Raw genomic sequence first — 20920 nt, forward strand, 5'->3', positions numbered from 1 at the left:
AATGCAACTGCAGGCTGATGCAAGTCAAAGCGCTTCCATCTGCAAGGGCACGAAAGAGGGAGAACGATGACAAGACACTCAAACACACACACACAGCTGACATATTCTTGTCATACTGGGTTATTTTTGTTGGGCATGGTTTTTATGTCAGCATAACAAACGTCTACATGACACTAAAAGACACAGACTTACCCTACAGAGCTACCATAACACCATGCAGTTTGTTTACATGACACAATTACTGCATATAAGATAAATCGCAGTAATACAGCCTAAACAGACAGAGCAGATATAATATGTGTGGCCTCGAAGCCACACAAGTGCATTTTTTACTCTAGACATATAAAATTAAACTCTTTTCCCCTAAAGGTCCACAGAATCCGCACGGTGGAAACTAAGTTACATGGTCTGTGAATGACAGCGGCAAACTGGGACCTACTGCAACAAGACACTTACCTCACCTAGACGCTCGCTGAGGATATTTCCAAATACATTAGAAGAGAAGTTAAACACTGAAACTCCATAATAAAAAGTCGCGTGAAAGAAAGAAGGAAAGAAAAGGTCCCCCAAGGAGTGTGTGATGCTTCCACAGGAGCTGCGAGTTGTGAAAAGTGCAGTATGGTTTGCTTGTGTGTGTGTGTGTGTGTGTTGGGGGGGTCAGAGCTCCATTCGTGGGGGTAGGGGCTAATTTTAGGCCACAGTTGGGCCTGGCTAAACTTCCATTCTTGGAGAGTCCAGGCTCAGGTTTATAATTAGAAAGGTGATACGAGTGTGACACTCAGCTGGTGATTGGTGAGTGTGACGGTCTTTCCCTGTTTCCTGAGTAAAAACAAAAAAATGAAGTGGAGACGTCTGTGTCTCCCTGTCACATGGTGAAGCTTTTTGTACTTCTCCGCTTTCCATTTCAGCTTGTCAACCAGGTAGTAAAAGACACAGCATGGGCTGCTGCAAGTGCGTAGCCGGGGTTCCCATTGTGATGATAAAGCCAAATAATCGCTGATAAAGGCAGTTAGTTTGCTGTTAGCGCCCTGATATCACCCTGTTCCCCTGATTCGCTCCTAAGCCGCCATTTTAGTAAGTGTCAGCTGTTTGGCTGTCAGAAGCTTCAGAGGAGCAGCCAGTCAGCTGTTGGTCTGCCAATCCCACCCATGTCTTCATGCTGCCCCATGTTTAGAGCGGAGGCTGTGACACGCCACATTCTTTCAGCAGATGGCACGAGAGTCCAGATTCCTGGCATTGTACAAATGCACGAGGAAACTTTATTTATTTATTTGAGCGCACAGACATGGAGCTGTTAAATGTGGGTAACTAAGACCTGCTTTTGATGCAAACTTCCTGAATCCTGAACCAAGAACACAGACAGAATAAAATCATTATTGCAATACTAGAAGAGCAACTGATGCGTTGTATTGTAAACTCCCTTTACATTTAAATTTCAATTATTGTATATTAAATGTCAAGAATGGAAACAGAATGATAAATATGATAAAACTAATTGATGAGAACTTTTTGTTTATGTGTCACTGAAAGGCTAAACATATCCATTAACATAAATTTATTTAAACTTTCTGTTTATGCCCTCTCCTTTTCTTTTTTTTTGGTTTATTTTAGTTATTTTACAGAATGTTCTGTACTGCACATTCGTAGTCGTCTGAATAGTGAAAATTCTTTTTGCTAGATTTTGCAGTTTTTATATATATATAAATAAATATAAATATATATATAATATATGTATATATATACATAAATATATATATATAATATATGTATATATGTGTATACATATATATTATATATATGTACATATGCATATACTGTATATATGTAGCCGTCCTCAAAATTATTCATACCCTTGCTAATTCTTGTGATTTTTTAATTTAGTGATGAAATGAATGCAATTTTTCAAGTTTGTGTGTCACCAGTTATAAGTGACCAACAATTGAAAGAATGACAACAATACAAAATTCAAAACCCACAGGAGACATGCAGGAAGCTTGTGGACGCATACAAGAATCGTCTAGAAGCAGTCATAAGAACAAAGGCTATGCGATTGACTATTAAAGAAAGACAAAGGACGAGGGTATGAATAATTTTGAACATGGCATTTTTTTGGGAATCCATCAATAAAGTATCCCTGAAATTAATATTTTCTTAAATTTTATATTGTTGTCATTCGTTCAATTGTTGTTCACATATAACTGATACACAAACTTAAAAAATGTAATATTTCATCACTAAATTAAAAAATCACAAGAATTAGCAAGGGTATGAATAATTTTGAGGACGGCTGTATATACTCTACAGTCTACACACACGCATGCCCACGTGCTTCCCCTCCCGTGCCCCTGTCGACCACCAGATGGCGGTAGTGACGCGCCGCTGGCAGGAAGTGCAGCTGTGGGGAACAGGAAAAGAAGAAGGCTAGTGAACGCTGTTTGGTATAGGAGAAACAACAAACAATGTCTGTTTGTTTTTAACAAAAATATTTTATATTTCACTCCTAAATGCAGCAAATGATTCTTTTTGAATGTCGCCCCCCAAGAAAAAAACTACACACACAGTCACTAAGTAAAGGTTAGCGTCGGTGTTGGGGCGCAGTCACCCTGATCCCGTTCAGCATTAAACGCGGATCAGATACAGCTAACGTGTTCCCGGGTGCTGTGTTCTGCACAGGATGGAGGAGGAAGCCCGCAGAAACCACTGCAGGAGAATGATTTCTCTTATCCGGAGCAAACAGCAGCACCAGGAGTCCTCGGCAGAGGACAGGAGGAGACAGAAACACAGAGGAGCCAGAGGGAGCCAGAGGACAGAGTGTGAGAAACAAGCTGTGGCCGGGGGCGAGTTTCAGGCTCACAGAGACCAAACCTCTCCCAGCCTCGCATGCCAAGGCCCCGAAGTCCAGCCCGTCCCCCCTCAACTCATTTCAATGCTGAGGCTCAAAACTCTGAAGGAGGAGATGAGACGGGTCAGGGGACACTGTTGAGTGGCTCGGTTAAACCACGGGATTGTCAGTACGATAGAAAACAAACCTATCCTATGTGTCTGTGTTTTTATTTTCATCGCAGGCTGCAGAGGTGGAGCTCCACGACCCCGCCGCCTGCAGCGTGTGTGAGCAGGAGCAGGCCTCTCTGGCCTTGGAGAGCTTTATCAGGAGGAAGAGGACACAACTGCGGTTCCAAACACTGAAGGGCAGACTAAACACACCTGAGCTACGGAGTAAGTGACTTTTAAGGACAGACGAGCTTGTACGAGCAGAGTGCTCCTAACTGCCGGCTAATGTGTGTGTCAGTCGGACTGATGACTGATTATTCACAGGATTAAAACTATTCTTTCTGTTACAGGAGTGTGCACGTCGGTGAGTTTGTGTGAAATCTCCCAAAGCCCTTGGATGCCCCTCGCTGGATTTGGGAGGAAGCACTTGGTGGATATATGCGGGTCACAGCAACCTGGGGTTGCCTTAGCAACGGCTAAGGAACGTGGAGTTGCCCTGGCAACAGATGAAATGAGGGGTTACCCTGACAAAAACGCTACAGGAACTCATTTAGCAAGCCCTCGCTGTCCTTTTTCAGACAGATAGCTGCAGACACACATTAACACAATGAAAAGGAGAATGTTGTGGTGGAGTCAAACATATTGCTACCGATTTATTTTGATATGCAGGCAAAACTCGCCTGTTTGTCCAATAAACACTGGTCCACACGCTGATGGTTGTGTCTTCGGTTCCGCTCAGCTGCAGCTGTGTTTGTGTTCACACCGTGAAATAATAGAGACAAACGTCTAGCCTTTGTTTTGAGTGTTAAAAAAAAGAAAGGACTTGCTAACAAGGTTAGTACAAAACAGCCATTTATTTTCTTATCACTGTATTAAAGTTAAACACAACACTATTCAGAGCGAATGAGTCTGGCCTTTTTTTTCCTCCAGTTTGTGGTCACTTGAACACTGTAAACATTAAAACAACGTTGTGTTTAATTTAGCTTTGCAATTAAACCTATTTTTTATATTGGCACAAAAATACACACAACAGATAGCCATGGAAGCATGCATGCATTGCAAAAAAAAGTGTACAGTACAATATCTAAGGCAATAAACAATAGCAACATGGGCAAACTTATTTGAACATTTTAACAAGTTCCTGTTTGCATTATTGCAGTTACACGATTAGGAGCTAGTTAAGCCTCTATAGAAGTCATACGATTACATATAAACACATCCAAAGCACTGATAAAAACAAACAACAGAATGACATCACCAGATCCTCCATCAATTGTTGACAGTTTATGAAAAAGATACTAAGACAATTTGTTAAATTGAGGACTGTTTGTGGAAATTGTCCTGAAGCACAAATCTGTTATTTCAGCCTCGTATTTGGATGTACGTCGCTGACGTTAGATCAACGTACTGGGCCAGGTCCCTTTACTGAAGCTGAAGGTAGAGCAGGATCTACTCATCTGGCTTCCTCTTGGGCTTCTTTGGGTTGCGGGAGCGGCTCTTGGCCTTGCACAGTGGGCAGATGGGGGCATTACGATGAATCTGCTGGTGGCAGGACAAGCAAGCCTGGAGAGGGGGGAGAAATTTAGAGCAAAAGCTTCGTATTATGTCCTCCTTGCTGCGCTGTAGTGATGAGGAAGCAACTAAGTCAGGTTGTACCTGGGTCTGTCTGACTAAGTGTCATCTTAAATTTGTTCAGCTCTAGGATTGTGTCTGGCTTTGTTTTCTTATAATTTTCTCTATATATGGTCCTAATCTGAGCCAATTATACACTGGACGTTCACAGTGCCTTTTCATTAAGGAACTGCTGTATATATATATAGCTGGTCAGTAAGAGCAATACCTTCATAGGTGGGGGTTGTTGTCTGAAGGTGGCCGTCTGGCGTGCATCTTGCTTCCTGGACACCTGAAGCTGCTGTGCTGCTGCTGCAGCAGCAGCGAGGGATTCTGGGATGGCGGGCTCATGTGGCTCCTTCTGCCATTCCGCTTTTTGCTTCTCAAAGTAACTGTTCAAAGCAAAGAAAGACAGAAACTTGACTGGCTGTGATTCTTATGAATCTTATCATGGTTAAGATTATCCCATCCACGCTGTGTATCAGGAGATGTGGAGTGGCAAAACCAAACACAAAGGAGACCTAAATTGGACAACATCATAGTCGATCTCACGCTTCCTCTTTTTATGTACGACTGTGAGCAAAAGTACAGTCATTGTGAGAGTGTTTGTCTGCATGTGAGTGTCTCTGCGTGTGTGGGCAGGGGAGCACTGGGAAAGAAATTTGGCCTTGGACTTTATGCCTGACTGGCCCATTTTCAAAAGTAAAAAAAAAAAGTGATATCCCATTTCTTTACGGTCTCTGGTTTCTCTCAAAATAGGTTTGTGATAGAGCATTCGCAGAACTAATTTAATTGGTTGCATTTCTTCAAGAAATTTAGAGCAAAGCTTCGTATTAAGAAATTTTCTTGTAACCATGATCCACCAAAGCCCCAAACACACATTTTTCAATATTTCACAGTTAATACAAGTTTATATGATATAGATTCTATGTCATTCTTGTTTTCATATACTTAATATTTCGGTTATTTTTCTGTTTGCTCATTTTTATGCTGATATATTAATATCACAGAGTATCTTTAAATGTTCCCCCAACACCCCACTGGCCTGTGAGGTGTGATTTAATTTTCTACCACACTGCTCCATCACACCTTGTAAAACAATAACAGTGGGGACCATTACTGTTAGGTAAATCTACCCTAGAATTATTTGGCTGGCAGCTAGGTGTCCAAGTTTTAACATCTCCCCAGACATAATCATATAGATCTCTCTCTCTGTCTTCTAAGAATACCCACTGAGGAAGAAAAGTGATAAGCCACAACTCTCTAAGTATCTCATAAACTCAGCGAACCTCGAGGAGCACGCTACCAAGATGGAAAAGAGAGACGGCTACCATCTGGCTGAACAGAGAAGCCAGCCTGCCCACAGTGCTGTCAGCATGCAGCGCAGCAGTGGCCCAGCACACTTGGTCACAACTTTATTTATCAAGACGATTTCAGTTTACACTGCATAAAATATCCAAACCAACCAAAGTAGTATTACAACTTATTTTGAAATTCTCTTTGTTCTCTCAAGTCAGTAAGATTTTCTAAAAGTGAGCCTGAATGTCACAGGATCATCGCAGAGAAAAAGTCACTTCCTACAACTTGAAAACATGAACATGATCTTTGGCCCCATTAAATACCCCTGACTGTAAATAAACATCTGTCATAAGGGCCATGGGACAGTGGCACACAAGTCTAGTTTCCTAACCAGCAAAAAGTCTGTGTTTGATGAAATTAAAAAGCAAGCACGACCTGAAAGTCTCTTGGTGCAACGCTGAGATCAACCTCACAACCATATTCTAGCACCATCAGCTCAGATTTGCTCTCGTAAACAGTCCAATCTTAATGTCATCCACTGTTGTCGGATGTCAGACAGCAGTTTGTGCAGATCGGAGTGTACCTGTAAGCCCCCCCCCCTTCATGTGCCTACAATGTTTTGGATAACAAGGACATTCTGAAGCGTGAACATGAATTTGTTGCTCACTGATGTCTTTGCCACTTTCTGAAGCCAAAGAATCTGGACAATAGAGGGGAAAATTAGTTGCACCTGAATTTCTGAATAACAGACCTGTCTATCAAGAGAACACATATCGGTTACTATTTAAGCCTTCAATTATTCAAATGCCACGCTTCAGCTTTGATCCACCTCAGTGTCTTCAATATAAAAGCTCCACCATGTTGCCTGCACTGCTCATTGTAACATAAAAGCAAATGACTGTACTGTGAACAAACGGCAGGGAGCCGCCATTCGCCCTTGACGTGAGAAATCTGATCTAAAACTTCTCTACAAGGCGGTAGACCCATGTCCTCATGACCAACATCCACCTGTCATGTCATATGTCATTTCAACAGTTACAGCCATTGAAATACCTCACTGCCATGACCTGTACCATCCTTCACCACCCAACAGAGCTGTCAGTGAAACTATTAATGTTGCTGTTAATACCCACGTTTGCAGTCACTCATATAATATTGCACAAACTGCACTTTAACCTAAAGATAGAAATTTGCTGAGCTCTCTGATATTTAACTAAATCAGGGTCCAATGATTTCTGCAACAAAGAAAACACAGACGAAATCGCAGAACTCAATGATAAAAACTGAATCACAAGTAAAACACAGAGTATTGCAGAAATTGTCAAAATGTGGATGCAATTTATACAAATCAGGGTTTTTCCCTAACATTTTAAGTGTTTTTTTTACAGCACTTAAGCTGAACGACAGAAAGAAAACTATGCTGCCATGTTTTGGTGTCACACTCACACACAGTCATGTTGAAGAGGTCCTCAGAGAGAGAGAGTGAGGAGAGCGCTTGTCAGAGCACGGAAAACAAGGAATTTGGGAAAAAATGAAACAGAATCTGGAAAAATCTCCTGCTGGAAAAGGGGCAAATTTTGTACAAGTACAAGTAAAATTGACAGTCATTTTAATATGTCAAATGTTTTCACTAGTGAATTGAAAAAGTTATTTGAGATTTTACTCTTCGGTTCAAACTGAGCTCTCTCTTTGTTCATAGCATTTTTTTTTTGTTTGTTGTAAATTTATTTCAGCACATCTACTTTTGAAGAATTCACAACAATAGAAATGCTCTGTTCACGATGACATCTTTCAGAAATATTTGTCTCTATTGGCTAACATAATAACATCTTGGACTTGAACAAAGGGTAAGTCCATCAACGGACTTTCAACCTCTGCCACAGATACTGCTGCTCCAGAAAATACAAGTCAGAATTCATCAATATATTCAGTAGGCAATTTGTTCCCAGTGGGACATCCCCACTGTTAAAAATGAACAAATCACAGAATGAATATATCATTTTCTATGAATAATGCACATATACAAATATTTTATATCTAAATAAATGATTGCTTAACACACGATTGTCTGAAAGTTATTAAATTCCTCACAAGCAAAAGCAAACAATGTTTATGAACATACCTCTACTTATAATCATAATCCAAAATCTTAATTTCATACAGACTGCTTAGTGAGCCTATCTCCCTCCAGACTCCTTGTCTCCTCAGGTATTGACAGGCAAACATTTCGAACCTTCTCAGATTAAACTAAGGACATCTGATCTAGGGTTTCATGCCCTTCTGTCCATACAAATGGTCCTTATTGAATTACAGTGAGTTACAATAGACTGGCCTCCCTCTGTGAACCGATTTATCTCAAATATGTTTTCTGGGCATCACATCAACTGAATTCCTCCTAGGCTTTTTAAATTATATAGCAAGCACATTGATCTCTGCCCTCTGGTTACAGCTGAACATTTTACATTTTCGGTGAACAAAGGTGAACTGCATGACTTCATGCAGGCTCATTTCATTACTGACTTCCAGTGCACAAAGTCTTGAACACATTAATAACAAATATTCAGTTTGGATTATGTTGTTGCTGAACCGCTCTGACACAGTGAGACTGTAACAGGTGCTCTCGTCTCGTTGCAGTCCGATGCTGCTATTGCCTGTTAGTTATAGTTCAGAAGTTGACAGAGTAGACCAAATTATGGAGCAATCAGTCAGTCTTTAATGGACTGCACTGGTTCTCTTTGATTTGGTGGAAATTTCAACTTTTTGTGGATGGGTTTATTTTCCCATAGTCATTGATTACATGTGGTGTACTACAAGGCTCCATTAATGGACCACTGCTTTTTTTAAGCTGCATGTACTTGCGACCTATAAATAAACAAAATTTACTAATCGACTAAACTACTCTACCTCTGCAACACTATACTGATGTACAGTGAAATGTCATCTGTTTCTGCAAACACTACTTAAATGTACCTTGATTGCGACCAGTGAATATTTACACAGGCTGCTAGCTGCAGTATTTTTTCCTTGCTACCATAAAGACAGTTTTTCACATTTACTGTACTTTGTGATTTTGACTATTTATATGAAAAAAATAAAATGGAAATAAAGTTAAAATTTCACATGTAGTCAGAGATATTTACTGATGTTTTCTGACACTACAGCATGTGTCAATAATTGGCTGTAAAAAAACCCCCTAAAAATTACATAAAGCATTGTTGTTATCACACTGTAAACCTTGTCAAGGAACATCAGTTCGGAAGAATTTCAGTGTGCCTTGCATGCACTTGTATGTGTGTGTGCAAGTGTCTGTTTATGTGTGTGTACTGACTCCAGGGAAAGCTTCTCCTCTTCTTCGTTCAGGTTAGGGAGTCTGTGCAGACCTAAAGTCATCCTGAGTGCATCAACATGCTCCTTCAGAGGTTTGTACTCATCATGCAGGCGGCGAGTTGTTTCTAGCAGCTTATTCAGGTCATTCTCCGACTGCTTGATAGTGCTCTCCATCTGAGGGGACAGGATTGAATATTTTAAAAATACATATGTAATGTGCTCAGTTTAAGCTATCTGTCTAGACCGATGCCATTCTAAATGCTGTTGCTGAATTGCACTTATTTGAAAGCTGATTTCAGTCACACCTCCTCTATGGAGGAAGCTTGCAGTACTCACTCACCACATTGATATCAGCATGGATGAGCCGCAGCTCCTCCACATGTGCCATTTTCTCTTGTAGAAGCAGATCCATCTCTTGTTTGTACTCTTTCAGATGCTTCTCCTCAGACTCCAGGGCCTCAAACTCAATCTTAAGACGAGACTTGATCTTCTGCATCTGGACAGTCTTGTTCCTGCAGCCAGCGGCAAAGACAAAAGACACCAGCTGTCAGGTTATTTCCCCCACAGATGCAGAGACAGAGATCTCCCTCACAGCAAAAACACTACATATTTCTTCCAGGCTGCCAAGCAGTGCTTTGAATTGGTAGAAAATGATCAATTACTGAATAGACGCTCCGTGCTGATTTTAAGCAGAATGACCATTACTACCGCCGTGGATTAATGTACTGAATTAAATGAATGAGCTAACTGTTACGTTACAGTTACTGAGCGTGGCTGCAAAGAAGACATCAGAGCAAACAAACAACACTCTGCCGGCGGTGTTTAACGAATTAATGACCGATAAGCTTGCTAGCCAAGCAGCTAGCTTACCCACAGATATAATTAGCAACGCACATCTGGCTTTTTGTTGATACACATCTGGAATGTTGGGGCATGTATACTCCCCAACATGCACCCTAGGCACATCTTACTTGTATCTCTCTCTTGTTTACACTGTGGTGACTGCTCGCCAACCCCTAGCTAAAACTAGAATAGCGAAAACCTATTAAAGGCACAGTTGGCAGCAGACCGGCTACTTCAGCTAGCTCTGTAACAAAAGCGAAGCCAATTGGGCTTATTCCTGGTAGGCTAACGTTAGCTAAGGTAACGTTTCCCAGTACGTGTCAAACATCTCACAACCGACAACTCTACTCCACGTCCAGCTCTTACCGTATTTCCAAGATATTTTCTAATTTGCACATGATTTCTTGTTCGTCCGCCATGGTTTATCAGCCCCTTGTCGTTAAACTGGCCAGCTCGGTTACCCTTCGGGCCACGGTGGTCTCCTTGTTGATAAAAACACAATAGCCGGTGTGAGCGCGCACGCGAGCACGCGCCCGCAAAGTGAACCCGTGGCTACGTGCGAAGGCTGGCTCGCACTCCCGCGAGCTCTCCGCCACACACAGCCTGCTATGAAACGGAAACATCCAGTTCCTCGTAAACCTGCTTTTACGACGCGATGGAAACATCTTGGCTCCACAAGAACATCAAAACATTAACATTAGATAAACATACAACATTAGATAAAATACAGACTCACTGTAGACCTCTGAATAGAGGAACAAACAAGTGAAGAACACCTGAAATACAGAAAAAAAGGTTCACATCAGACTACTTCAGTGAAGTAAAAATCTTAACTCTTTTATATCACATTGGTATATTATTACTGATGTATTATTAAGCAGCATTTAATTAAAAAGCTTAAGGTGGAGCTTATTCAAGCTTTTTTTTTTTACACGCTATTATGTGGTTTATTCCAAAACAGTTATTGTGTTTTATAAGTTTATGTCACGGTTTATATCCAAAAAATGAAGCTACTGTTTTAAAAGCGATGCAGCGCAGTAAGAAGTGCAATGTTTATATCTGAAATGCAGTGTAGCACTCACGTAAAGTCTAAGCAGTGAAGTAAAGTATTGAAAAAACCTCCATCACAGTTCAGAGGTCATATCCACTGTCTTTTTAAGGGGTTAGGGTGAGATGATTGACACTTTATAATTTAAAACTACTCATTTTTGAGTAAGTTGAATTTGGACAGTTATGAAGTGCATACATTAACAAATATACAAATTCATTGATTTCCCTCTTAAGTGTTTGTCTGGCTGTGGCCCTTTCAGCCACCACAAACACAATATGAGCAGTCACCAGCAGGCCTGCGAAGCAAACACACCACCACCATTTGTCAGTCATCAAATCACTACAGCCCATGCCATAACAACATATGCTTAAAAAATAAACTGGACGGATTATTAGATTAGCAGAATGATCTTGTGCTTTCACTGCCACTGGTACATCAGATGCTGCTTATTTATTGTTGATTTATGCCCCTCTATAATTAGTTTTGGGAGACAAAGATCCTGTCTGGGTCCTAGATGAGAGATACACAGTCGAACACCTAATTAATTTAAGAGGAACACTCTTTAAAGAAGATGAAGGCTGCCTCTCTAAGAACGCATGTGCCCCAGGCTGCCATTGGATTAACCAAGAGAGAAGTACTTGGGAACAATACAATGGGCCATTCTCATTAAGTATAATCCTTGTAGGTATTGCAAGCAGTTTCATATGACTCCGCAGAGAAAAGGCTACTACAAGCACCTCTCCGAAGAAGTGTTTCGGCCACAGATTAAAAAACCACAAATGTCAACTGTAAGTAGCCACCATTCATTTTTTAATGTCCTCATTTTCACTGTGGTTCATATTTAGTTGAAATGTTTAACTTGTGACTGTAGTTGTTTGATTGGAATTTGTGAACCTGCTCTGTACTGTAAAGGCTACAAGATGGCGTTAGTCCATAGTAGACTTAAGAACTTTAGAGCGAATTTTATGATCAGATTTTGTCCACTTGCCGTGTTTCTAATTTGTTGTGTGTGTCTGTGGATATATTGTGAGTTGTCACATCATCTATATAAAACAGTAGCAAGTTAAACTATCTCTTCTTGTTTTCATGAATGTTCACTGAAACAGTCTGTTCACTAAGACTTAAACTTCAGTACATTATTTTTATTATTATTTTTATTATTATAGGCATTCATGAAAGCCTGCCTAAATTTATTAATCTCAGGAGGAATGGAGCAAACTATTTCAGCTTTTTTTCTATTGTGCAAGTCAGTCAATACCAACAACTGCAGATATATGTGTGTAGTTTGGTACTAATGTGCAAGATTAATGCTAAATGGGTGTTATTATTTTGACCCAGTCGTTAATACTTATGCATCATGAAATGAACCCCATGTTCTCAGTAAAGTCTAAAATACACTGTGGGCTTCATTTTTTGATTGTAGTCCCCACCAACCTCTTGTGATTGGATGCTCCTGGTTGAACAGAAGAATGTAAGGAACACTCTTTTTGGTCATTTTGCTGTCAAAGAACCAACAAATTGTTTGAAAGAGCGAACAAAAGTGATTACAGTTCTTTTTCACCCAGTTGTTGCTCTGCATGTTTCCTGATGCCTCTCCAGTGCCAAAGATGAATGAACAGCAGGGAGCTTTTCCTCCTGTGTCTCAGTGTCAGTGTTTTCTCTGGCAGATAAATGTCCGGGTTACAACCATGGATGCTGAGCTGGAGTTTGCCATCCTGCCCAGCACAACCGGCAAACAGCTTTTTGACCAGGTACGCTGTGCGTTACAATCAAACCGATGCTTGAACAGACAAGCGTGTGATCGTGTTGTTTATCGATGTTTAGATAGTAAAGACGATCGGGCTGAGGGAAACCTGGTTCTTTGGCCTCCAGTACCAGGACAGCAAAGGCTTCTCCACCTGGCTCAAACTGAACAAGAGGGTGAGGACAATGTTTACACAGACCTTTATGTCCCTCCATGACATAACTTGACTCCTCTGACAGCTGCATTTGAATATAGATATCATCATGGTTATAGTTTCAGTAATACCACCATATTACCCCCATTGAGACTAATTATCACCTATTTCTTCCTACTCCTGCATGCCTCTGCTGTGGGGATTCCATCCCAGGTGACAGCTCAAGATGTGAAGAGGGACAACCCTTTGTTGATTAAGTTTAGGGCCAAGTTTTATCCCGAGGATGTCGCCGATGAACTGATCCAGGAGGCGACACAGCGCCTCTTCTTTTTGCAGGTTCGCGATGAGAACACACACAAGGAAACTGATGTTTTTAAAGGGAATCATGCAGTGTGTTTACATGCATATTAGTATCCTGGTTTTAAGCTTTATCCTTTTAATTATGTTTGGGATATAGTATTTACATGAAACATGAAATACCTGGTTATCCATATCCGCGTATACATGATTGATTTCTCACCATCTCAGCCACTACGACATGGTTCATAGACCTGGATAAGGTGTTTACATGCCACAGTTTCATGCTTTCTATTGGAGTATTTGAGGTAGTACATCAGGTCTCTCAAACCAGAGTAGTGGATGTGCAAAACATAACCAGGATGCTCCAAAAACCTGATCACAACCACAATACTAGTGTGCATGTAAACGCACCATGATGCTGGGCTTGCCTACACTGGAAAAAAAAAAAAAAAACAGCTGCCAAATACAAGACAAAAAACAATAAAATGGGCAAACTTTTACTTAAAATCAGTGAAATTACCTTTAAAGCAAGTATAATATCTGGTCTCAAAGCACCCTCTGTTATCTTGAAAGCAGCACAGCCAGACTGAAAACAAGTACAAAACAATTTTGTACTTGTCAGTGTTGATCAAACAGCTTTCTGTTTGTGGACAGTCCAGGTTCAAGCAGTAAGATACACAGAACCAGTACTAAGACTGAAGTAATATCTTAATAATATCTTATTAAGATAATTAAGGGCAAAAAGCTTGAAACAAGTGCTCTACCAGAAACACTGCCTGATAAGAAGATATGTCTTGTCACACAGAAAGCAAGCCTACTGCCTTGATTTAGGGTATTTAATCTTACTTGGATTTTGCTCTTTGCAGTCTCTTATTCATTCTCTGATTAGATATTTTCTTTGTATGTTGTGAGACAGATCTAGATCACTTAATTTACCTACTGATGTATGCTAAAAGGACAATATATGACTTTCATATTAGCTGGATATCAACGCTTATGCAAGTACCCTGCAGATAATACAATACATAAAGAATCTCCATCAAAACAAAATGCTGAACCTGTCTTAACGACCAGTGGGGGTTCCATGATGACTCACAAGGATCCTGTTAGCCCTCATGGGTTTTCTATAAGGGAATACACACCAGAACACGTTTCTCCCTATGACAGACTCATTAACAGTATCATTATCATGCATGCAAACTTGGGGATTCATGTGTTAAAGCAGATCTTGATGACTTTTTTTTCTGTGTTTTAGGTAAAGGAGAGCATCCTGAATGATGACATATACTGCCCACCTGAGACTGCGGTGCTCCTGGCATCATATGCAGTTCAGGTCAAACACGGGGACTACAGGAAAGACTATCACGTACCGGGATACCTCACAAGAGACAAGCTGCTGCCACAGAGGTACTGAGTCCTATGGATATTAGTGTTAACTAAAGTTCAACTTAATTCCAGTTTCAGTCGTCTGAATTCTAACTGCTGCGTCCTCTTCACTGATAACACCAGGGTTTTGGAGCAGCACAAGCTGAATAAGAATCAGTGGGAGGAACGAATCCAGGTGTGGCATCAAGAGCACAAGGGAATGCTGAGGTACTTATGAAGCCATTTGTGCATTTTTTTTGCAAACAGGTGTTTCTGGTGTTCTCATTAAAAATTTCTCGACGCCACAGGGAAGACGCCATGGTGGAGTACCTGAAGATAGCCCAGGACCTTGAGATGTACGGGGTCAACTACTTTAACATCAAGAACAAGAAAGGATCAGAGCTGTGGCTGGGAGTGGACGCACTGGGGCTGAACATCTATGACAAAAAGGACAGGTAGGTCTCCATCTGAAAATGTGTATACATGTATAAACTCGTTGTGAATCGATGTGCACTTACCGTTGTGTGCTCCTGTGCGTCGCTCAGTTGGGCTGGATCAGTCAACTACTCCAGACTTAAATACCTATATAACAGTTGTAAAATTCCCATGTTCTCCAGTGGTTGAATCCTGCTGACTGTGGTGATCACCTGACTTTTCATCACGGTAGCATCACGGTGATGTTGACATTTTTTAGTGAAATTTCTCAACCAACATGGGTGAATGTTCTTGATCCCCAGGGGATGAATCATAATGACTCTTTCTTTAATGCCACTAGCAGGACAGTGTTTTTACTCATCCACTGAAATATCTCTACATCTACTAAAAATTTGGTGGACACGATTCCCAGATGATGATTCCTAACGTCTGACTTTTTCTGTGTTGACCACTATTGGATGCACTGCTATCATGATCTTTGGTCCAGGAAATCATGTTCCTCTCAGGATGAATTGTAACGACTTTGGTGGTGATCCCTAAAGATCCCCTCCAGACATGGTTTCAAGTCAGATTAAAGTTAAGCATAGAGAAAACTTTCCCCCTTCAGCACATGAATGTGAAAATAGCCTAGTGGACCTTGAAGGTCAAACATTCAAATCAAGGAACAATAAGAAAAACAAGTTTTTAGTGGAGGGTGACTATAATTTTTTATGTAGTGTTAGCATTAGGTTAGAATTTCAGCACATCTAATTATCTTTAGAAAATACACTATACTAATGACATTCTTGGTAGCTTGGTAGCAGGTCATAGCTTGGTTGTAGACTGTTGTTAAACTTTTTTTTTCTTTGTGTCATAACTATCTTTTAGCTGTGTGTAAAGAATAACCTCTGTTACTGTAACTGTACCATTGACCATAATGGCAAACCATATTTTTCAGGATGACCCCAAAGATTGGCTTCCCGTGGAGTGAGATCAGAAATATTTCCTTCAATGACAAGAAGTTCGTCATCAAACCAATCGACAAGAAAGCTCCAGTAGGCAAAATCATTATTACTAGTGGTCCTTTATAGTGATTTATGTGCACCATCTCTATGGAGCATATTGTTACATGTCTTTACTGCCGCCTGACCAATTAAAAGGGATTTTAATTTGGAAATATAGGAATGATGAATACAGGAAATTTGCTGTTTGCTACATACTTAAAGTCAGACTGGCTGCCTTTTGGTGCAGCTGGATGGATGTTGAACTGTGGTCTTAACTCATTCCATGGATGTTTGTGGATGGGATTAAATAGCTGCTCGCTCTCGACTTGAGGATTTAATGCACAGGCTAGTACTCATCATCACAGCATTACCAATTTTAATGAAAACATTTTCACAACCATATAAAAGATCCTACAAATACTTTATGGGATATTTTCCTATTTATTGACTGAGGCTACAAACAGGAGGTGTGAGAGAATACCGCATCCTCGTTGCTGATAAATTAACCAATTTTGCAAAAGCAAAAATTACAGCAAGTAGTGTAATGAGAGCAGCTGCTTCTTGATCTCATTCACAAACATGAATTTAGCCTCATACTTCAATTTGGTTTCTGGCTGCATGCACAGATTTAAGGAGAGCATCCAAGAGCTTAGAAAAAATAGAGAATATCTCCCAAATCCCTTACATTTTTTTAAAAAAACCCAGGCTAAACTGTAAAACAGATCTGAGGCGCTGTGTGTTCGACCAGAGGACAATCGCTGATTTTTTTGTGTTAAAGGACTTTGTTTTCTACGTACCCCGTCTTCGCATCAACAAACGTATCCTGGCCTTGTGTATGGGGAATCATGACCTGTACATGCGCAGACGTAAACCTGACACCATTGAGGTGCAGCAGATGAAGGCCCAGGCCAGGGAGGAGAAGAACAAGAGGCAGATGGAAAAGTAAGGAAGGTGGAAATAATGACGGCTTCTTTTTTTGGTCACAGTTTACAGTGTGTCCTCTCTGCTTTAAGGGAGAACTGTCAGGAGATCTAGTTTTTTTTTTCAGATGTGTATTTATGCACAATTCTCCTGTCAGGGCTCTACTCGAGAGTGAGAAAAAAAAGCGTGAAAATGCTGAGAAGGAAACAGAGAAGATTGCTCGTGAGACCATGGAGCTGATGGAGAGACTGAGACAGATTGAAGAGCAGACAAAGAGAGCCCAAGACGGTCTGACAACTTTCTGAATACAAATGTTTCTCAACAAAGTTTTGTTTTTTCTGTTCAAGAAGACTAAAAGAGTGACTTAGTGTATTGAAGTATTGCTGCTTTTAAGAACTGCACAAAGCATGTACTGGCTTTGCACACGTGTGCGTGTGTGTTTCAGAGCTGGAGGAGCAGACTCGCAGGGCTCTTGAGTTAGAGAAGGAGAGGACAATTGCTCAGGAGGAGGCTGAGCGTCTGGAAAAGGACCGCAGGTCTGCAGTGGAAGCTAAAGCAGCCCTGCTGCACCAATCTGAGACCCAGCTCAAGAACCAGGAGAGCCTGGTAACCACACACACCTGCACGCTGGGTTTAATTAACTGTCGATAAATGAAACAGTTTTGATTATAAGACTGAAAAACTTGTTGGTGTAAAGTCATCATTCAGCAGTTTACTTTGAATGTACACTGAAGTACCTTTAAGATAGAAACAAGACTGGTAATTTATTGATGGCATTAAGTGACTCATAAATTGATTGATCTTTTAAATGATTAACATATTAGATGATTGAATAGAGGATAAATTCATCTGACCCGCGATGCTGCATGTGAACATATCACAGCACAGACACACGCGTTCTGTCTGACACACACAGACAGAGCGCAATGACCTTCTATCGGGAGCACCATTAACTCTCTTCCCATTCGTGTGCATGTGTGTGTAGGCCACTGAGCTGGCAGAGCTTACCTCTAAGATATCCCAGCTGGAAGACGCCAAGAAGAAAAAGGACGAGGAGGCAAAGAGATGGCAGAAAAGGGTGAGAATTAATGAAAGAAAGAGCACGAGCGAGATAAAGGATGACTCAAACATGAGCAAAGAGCAATGTCTGACACTTCTTTAAAGTATATCACTCGACTTTTGTATGAATTTCTTGGATTTCACTGCATTGTCACATGCAGCGAACCTCAGCAGTGTGAAGCCGTAGTTGGCTTAAAACAAAATAAAACCTAAAGATTTACCTAAAGTGGATGCAAATCGTTGCATACAAATAAGTTAGTCTAAACTTGCATGTAGTCTCCACATCATTTGGTAATAATGAGCTGCGTTACCCTTTTTTTTGACCGTGGCAGACAAATGCATGCAATAATGAGAAATCATTTTAGTCATAGAAGACAACTTATTTAGGAAATTCAAATGCCCCTTCAGTAGAGTTAAAAGTGCCAGATGTCACCAAAGACCAGACAGCTATCTTTTATTGTCAGTCTTCATTTATTCTAGTGTTGTGGCATGAGGCTCCGATTCATTCTGTTAGAATAACAGCCCCATGTTTTAAAATGTGATCATATCACATATATCACAAATCTAGGAGGCTATTTTCATATCCACCCTTCACTGCAAGTTGCGTGTTTTGACAGGCCGTTGTCGTAGAAGCTGATTTGGAACGAACCAAAGAGGAGCTGAAAACTAAACTCATGGGTGTCCACATCCAGCATTCGGTCCACCCTCATATGCATGAGCACGACGAGACGGACGAGAGCAGCGCGGAGGCGAGCGCTGAGCTGACCTCTCCAGGCATGGTCCGAGATCGCAGCGAGGAGGAAAGAGTAACGGAGGCCCAGAAGAACCAGAGACTGCAGAAAAACCTCAAGGTAATGTTCAGTGAATATGATAGTCATGTTCTGCAGTCCTGGAGCTTTTAAGAGTGCACACAAGTGAAATCAGAAAATACCTTCAATGCTTTAATTCAGTGGTTCTAGGTCCAGTAAATACTGTAAAGTAATAAATAAATAATAAATTAGGAAACACCCCAGTCAAATGCAGAGGCCAGTGTGTCTTGAAGTAGTGTGGGATCACGGGAGTTGTTCTCTTTATTGGGGTCAATAAGAGTGACATGTGTCTTAGCATGGCACCTTGTTTGTTGCTGTTGTGCGATTCATCGTGTTGACTGTTAACACAGTGATATAGAGGTTTTGACTTTGCTGTAAACATGGCAGCTTAATTGCAACCACAAATGGTGTTTTACCAAGTAAACTAAATGCACTCTATTTAATTAGACATTAAAAATTAAAAAGTGCTGCAGGTACATTATTATTCTGGTTTTATTCAAGTCGCAAATCTCATCCAGACCATCCAGACCTATTACAACTGAAATAGAAATGGTCTCCACAACCAAAATAAGATATGATGTTGCACAGAGGACTCAACACAGAAATGGACTTAATAACTATGTACAATGGAGTGTCTTCAGATGGGGATTGAGGGCAGTGCAGGAGTGAGGTGAGAGGGGCGAGGCTTCTGAATAGTCTCCCAAAGAGTCTCAGGGAAGAGGATTTCATTCCCTGTGTGTTTGTGTTCTCTTTCAGTTCCTGAGCACGGAGCTGGCTGGAGCCGTAGACGAGAGCAAAAAGACCCCCAATGACCTGATCCACGCCGAGAATGTGAGGGCGGGCCGTGACAAATACAAGACCCTACGTCAGATTCGCCAGGGCAACACCAAACAACGCATCGATGAATTTGAGTCCATGTGAGAGAGGCTGCTGTAGGCCTCACCCTGAGATGGGGAGATGATGATGGTGGAAGATGAGGATAGATGATAAAATCGTGGAGCGTAGGTGCAGATTTTTGCATATGTAGAAAAAGAACCTGAAATAACGGCGAACGTGATGACAAATTATATTGTTGCTGTGCTTTGATGCCTTTCATGTCCATGATTATAATGGCATTTCATCAGGAGACAAGTCAGTGTAGAAATGTTTTTAATTTCATAGAAACCAAAAAACACATTTGCAGTCCACTTCAGTGCTGATAACATGAGACGTGCTGCTGTTCACGAGCTCGGGCTCACCGCTTCTATCGATCTTTTCCTTCTTCCCTTCAGTGGTGGTCATTTTAACAGATAAAAACAGCAGAATTCAGACACCAGAGCTATTATTTACATCTGAAATAGCTTTAGCACCAAAAGAAGAATAATTACATCATTCAAACTTCCATTTAGTAGATATCTCCACAGTGTTGCATGACAGGGGAGAATAGTTTTTTTAACTACTTTTTCCCACAAAAACCCTTCGATTTTGAATTTGTTCTCCAGTCCAGTCCCTCGAACATTACTGTACCACAACAGGCCAGTCAGGCTTTAAATATTTTGGGAGCCTCGTTCTCTTTGGGCCCTCTGCAGTTTACTCAGTGGTTACCTAAATAGGTTTAAGAAGTGATTTTTCAGTTCATTGTACTTTCAGCTATGATCCAATTCCAACAGTGCTAAACCTGGATAACGCACCCATTAATTCCAGCTTGTTACAGGCAACAGGAACCTGTTCCCACTGAAAACTGCGCAGAACAGTAGAGTACATCATCTATGCTCTCATCTATGAAAACTGTCAAACTTATTCCACACATTTGCAATCTCTATATGCCAACTAATGAAAAATCTTCCTTAATGAATGCGATGACATTTAAGACAATTGTTATTATTCCTTCTAAATGTTAAATCCTCTATTCTTTATCACAGAAATAAAGTGCACAGAAACCCCGCCAATGTGTTGTGCGTGCATCACTTCGAGTGAGCGTCACCTTCAATGTGCCTGAGGCAAACTGTTGTTTGGTATAAAAACAGATGATACAAGCTAATTAACACC

At 40.8% G+C, this 20920-nt stretch overlaps 3 protein-coding genes across 5 annotated transcripts; 2 read left to right on the top strand and 1 right to left on the bottom strand.

Moving 5' to 3' along the window:
* The first annotated feature begins 2411 nt into the window (after positions 1 to 2411).
* On the top strand, positions 2412 to 3920 carry LOC121611880. Of its 2 annotated transcripts, XM_041944601.1 has the most exons (4): positions 2433 to 2461; positions 2674 to 2965; positions 3066 to 3216; positions 3342 to 3920. In XM_041944601.1, coding segments are annotated over exons 1-4 (681 nt in total). In that variant the 5' UTR covers positions 2433 to 2459; the 3' UTR covers positions 3578 to 3920. The 2 variants fall into 2 exon arrangements, with proteins under 2 accessions (XP_041800537.1, XP_041800535.1); XM_041944603.1 differs by having other exon boundaries at positions 2412 to 2965; positions 3342 to 3919.
* Positions 3610 to 10572, bottom strand: zc4h2 (zinc finger, C4H2 domain containing). Its single transcript, XM_041944604.1, has 5 exons — positions 10438 to 10572; positions 9569 to 9740; positions 9230 to 9402; positions 4832 to 4994; positions 3610 to 4554 (listed from the first exon to the last, which is right to left on the bottom strand). The coding sequence occupies exons 1-5, from the start codon at positions 10488 to 10490 to the stop codon at positions 4441 to 4443; spliced, it is 675 nt and encodes a 224-aa protein (XP_041800538.1). The 5' UTR covers positions 10491 to 10572; the 3' UTR covers positions 3610 to 4440.
* A 1314-nt stretch (positions 10573 to 11886) lies between these two features.
* Positions 11887 to 20809, top strand: LOC121611621 (moesin-like). Of its 2 annotated transcripts, XM_041944254.1 has the most exons (15): positions 11887 to 11910; positions 12546 to 12593; positions 12790 to 12873; positions 12947 to 13042; positions 13234 to 13356; positions 14576 to 14727; positions 14830 to 14913; positions 14994 to 15140; positions 16058 to 16154; positions 16882 to 17045; positions 17182 to 17312; positions 17470 to 17630; positions 18010 to 18102; positions 18701 to 18934; positions 19649 to 20809. In XM_041944254.1, exons 1-15 carry the CDS (start codon positions 11902 to 11904, stop codon positions 19811 to 19813), a joined length of 1788 nt encoding a protein of 595 aa, XP_041800188.1. In that variant the 5' UTR covers positions 11887 to 11901; the 3' UTR covers positions 19814 to 20809. The 2 variants fall into 2 exon arrangements, with proteins under 2 accessions (XP_041800188.1, XP_041800187.1); XM_041944253.1 differs by lacking the exons at positions 11887 to 11910; positions 12546 to 12593; positions 12947 to 13042; positions 13234 to 13356; positions 14576 to 14727 and having other exon boundaries at positions 12815 to 12873.
* The last annotated feature ends 111 nt before the right edge of the window (positions 20810 to 20920 follow it).

Source organism: Chelmon rostratus, chromosome 9 (genome assembly GCF_017976325.1).
Source record: "Chelmon rostratus isolate fCheRos1 chromosome 9, fCheRos1.pri, whole genome shotgun sequence".
NCBI lineage: Eukaryota > Metazoa > Chordata > Actinopteri > Chaetodontiformes > Chaetodontidae > Chelmon > Chelmon rostratus.

Coding starts and splice junctions, on each gene's coding strand:
- zc4h2 (XM_041944604.1), bottom strand. CDS start 10,490: ATGGCGGACGAACAAGAAATCATGTGCAAATTAGAAAATATCTTGGAA. Junction 4,995..9,229: donor GAGGAGAAGCTTTCCCTGGA/GTCAGTACACAC, acceptor TGCTTTGAACAG/TTACTTTGAGAAGCAAAAAG. Junction 4,555..4,831: donor AACAACCCCCACCTATGAAG/GTATTGCTCTTA, acceptor CCCCCTCTCCAG/GCTTGCTTGTCCTGCCACCA.
- LOC121611880 (XM_041944601.1), top strand. Junction 2,966..3,065: donor TGAAGGAGGAGATGAGACGG/GTCAGGGGACAC, acceptor TTTTCATCGCAG/GCTGCAGAGGTGGAGCTCCA. Junction 3,217..3,341: donor AAACACACCTGAGCTACGGA/GTAAGTGACTTT, acceptor TTTCTGTTACAG/GAGTGTGCACGTCGGTGAGT.
- LOC121611621 (XM_041944254.1), top strand. Junction 12,874..12,946: donor GCAAACAGCTTTTTGACCAG/GTACGCTGTGCG, acceptor ATCGATGTTTAG/ATAGTAAAGACGATCGGGCT. Junction 18,935..19,648: donor GACTGCAGAAAAACCTCAAG/GTAATGTTCAGT, acceptor GTTCTCTTTCAG/TTCCTGAGCACGGAGCTGGC.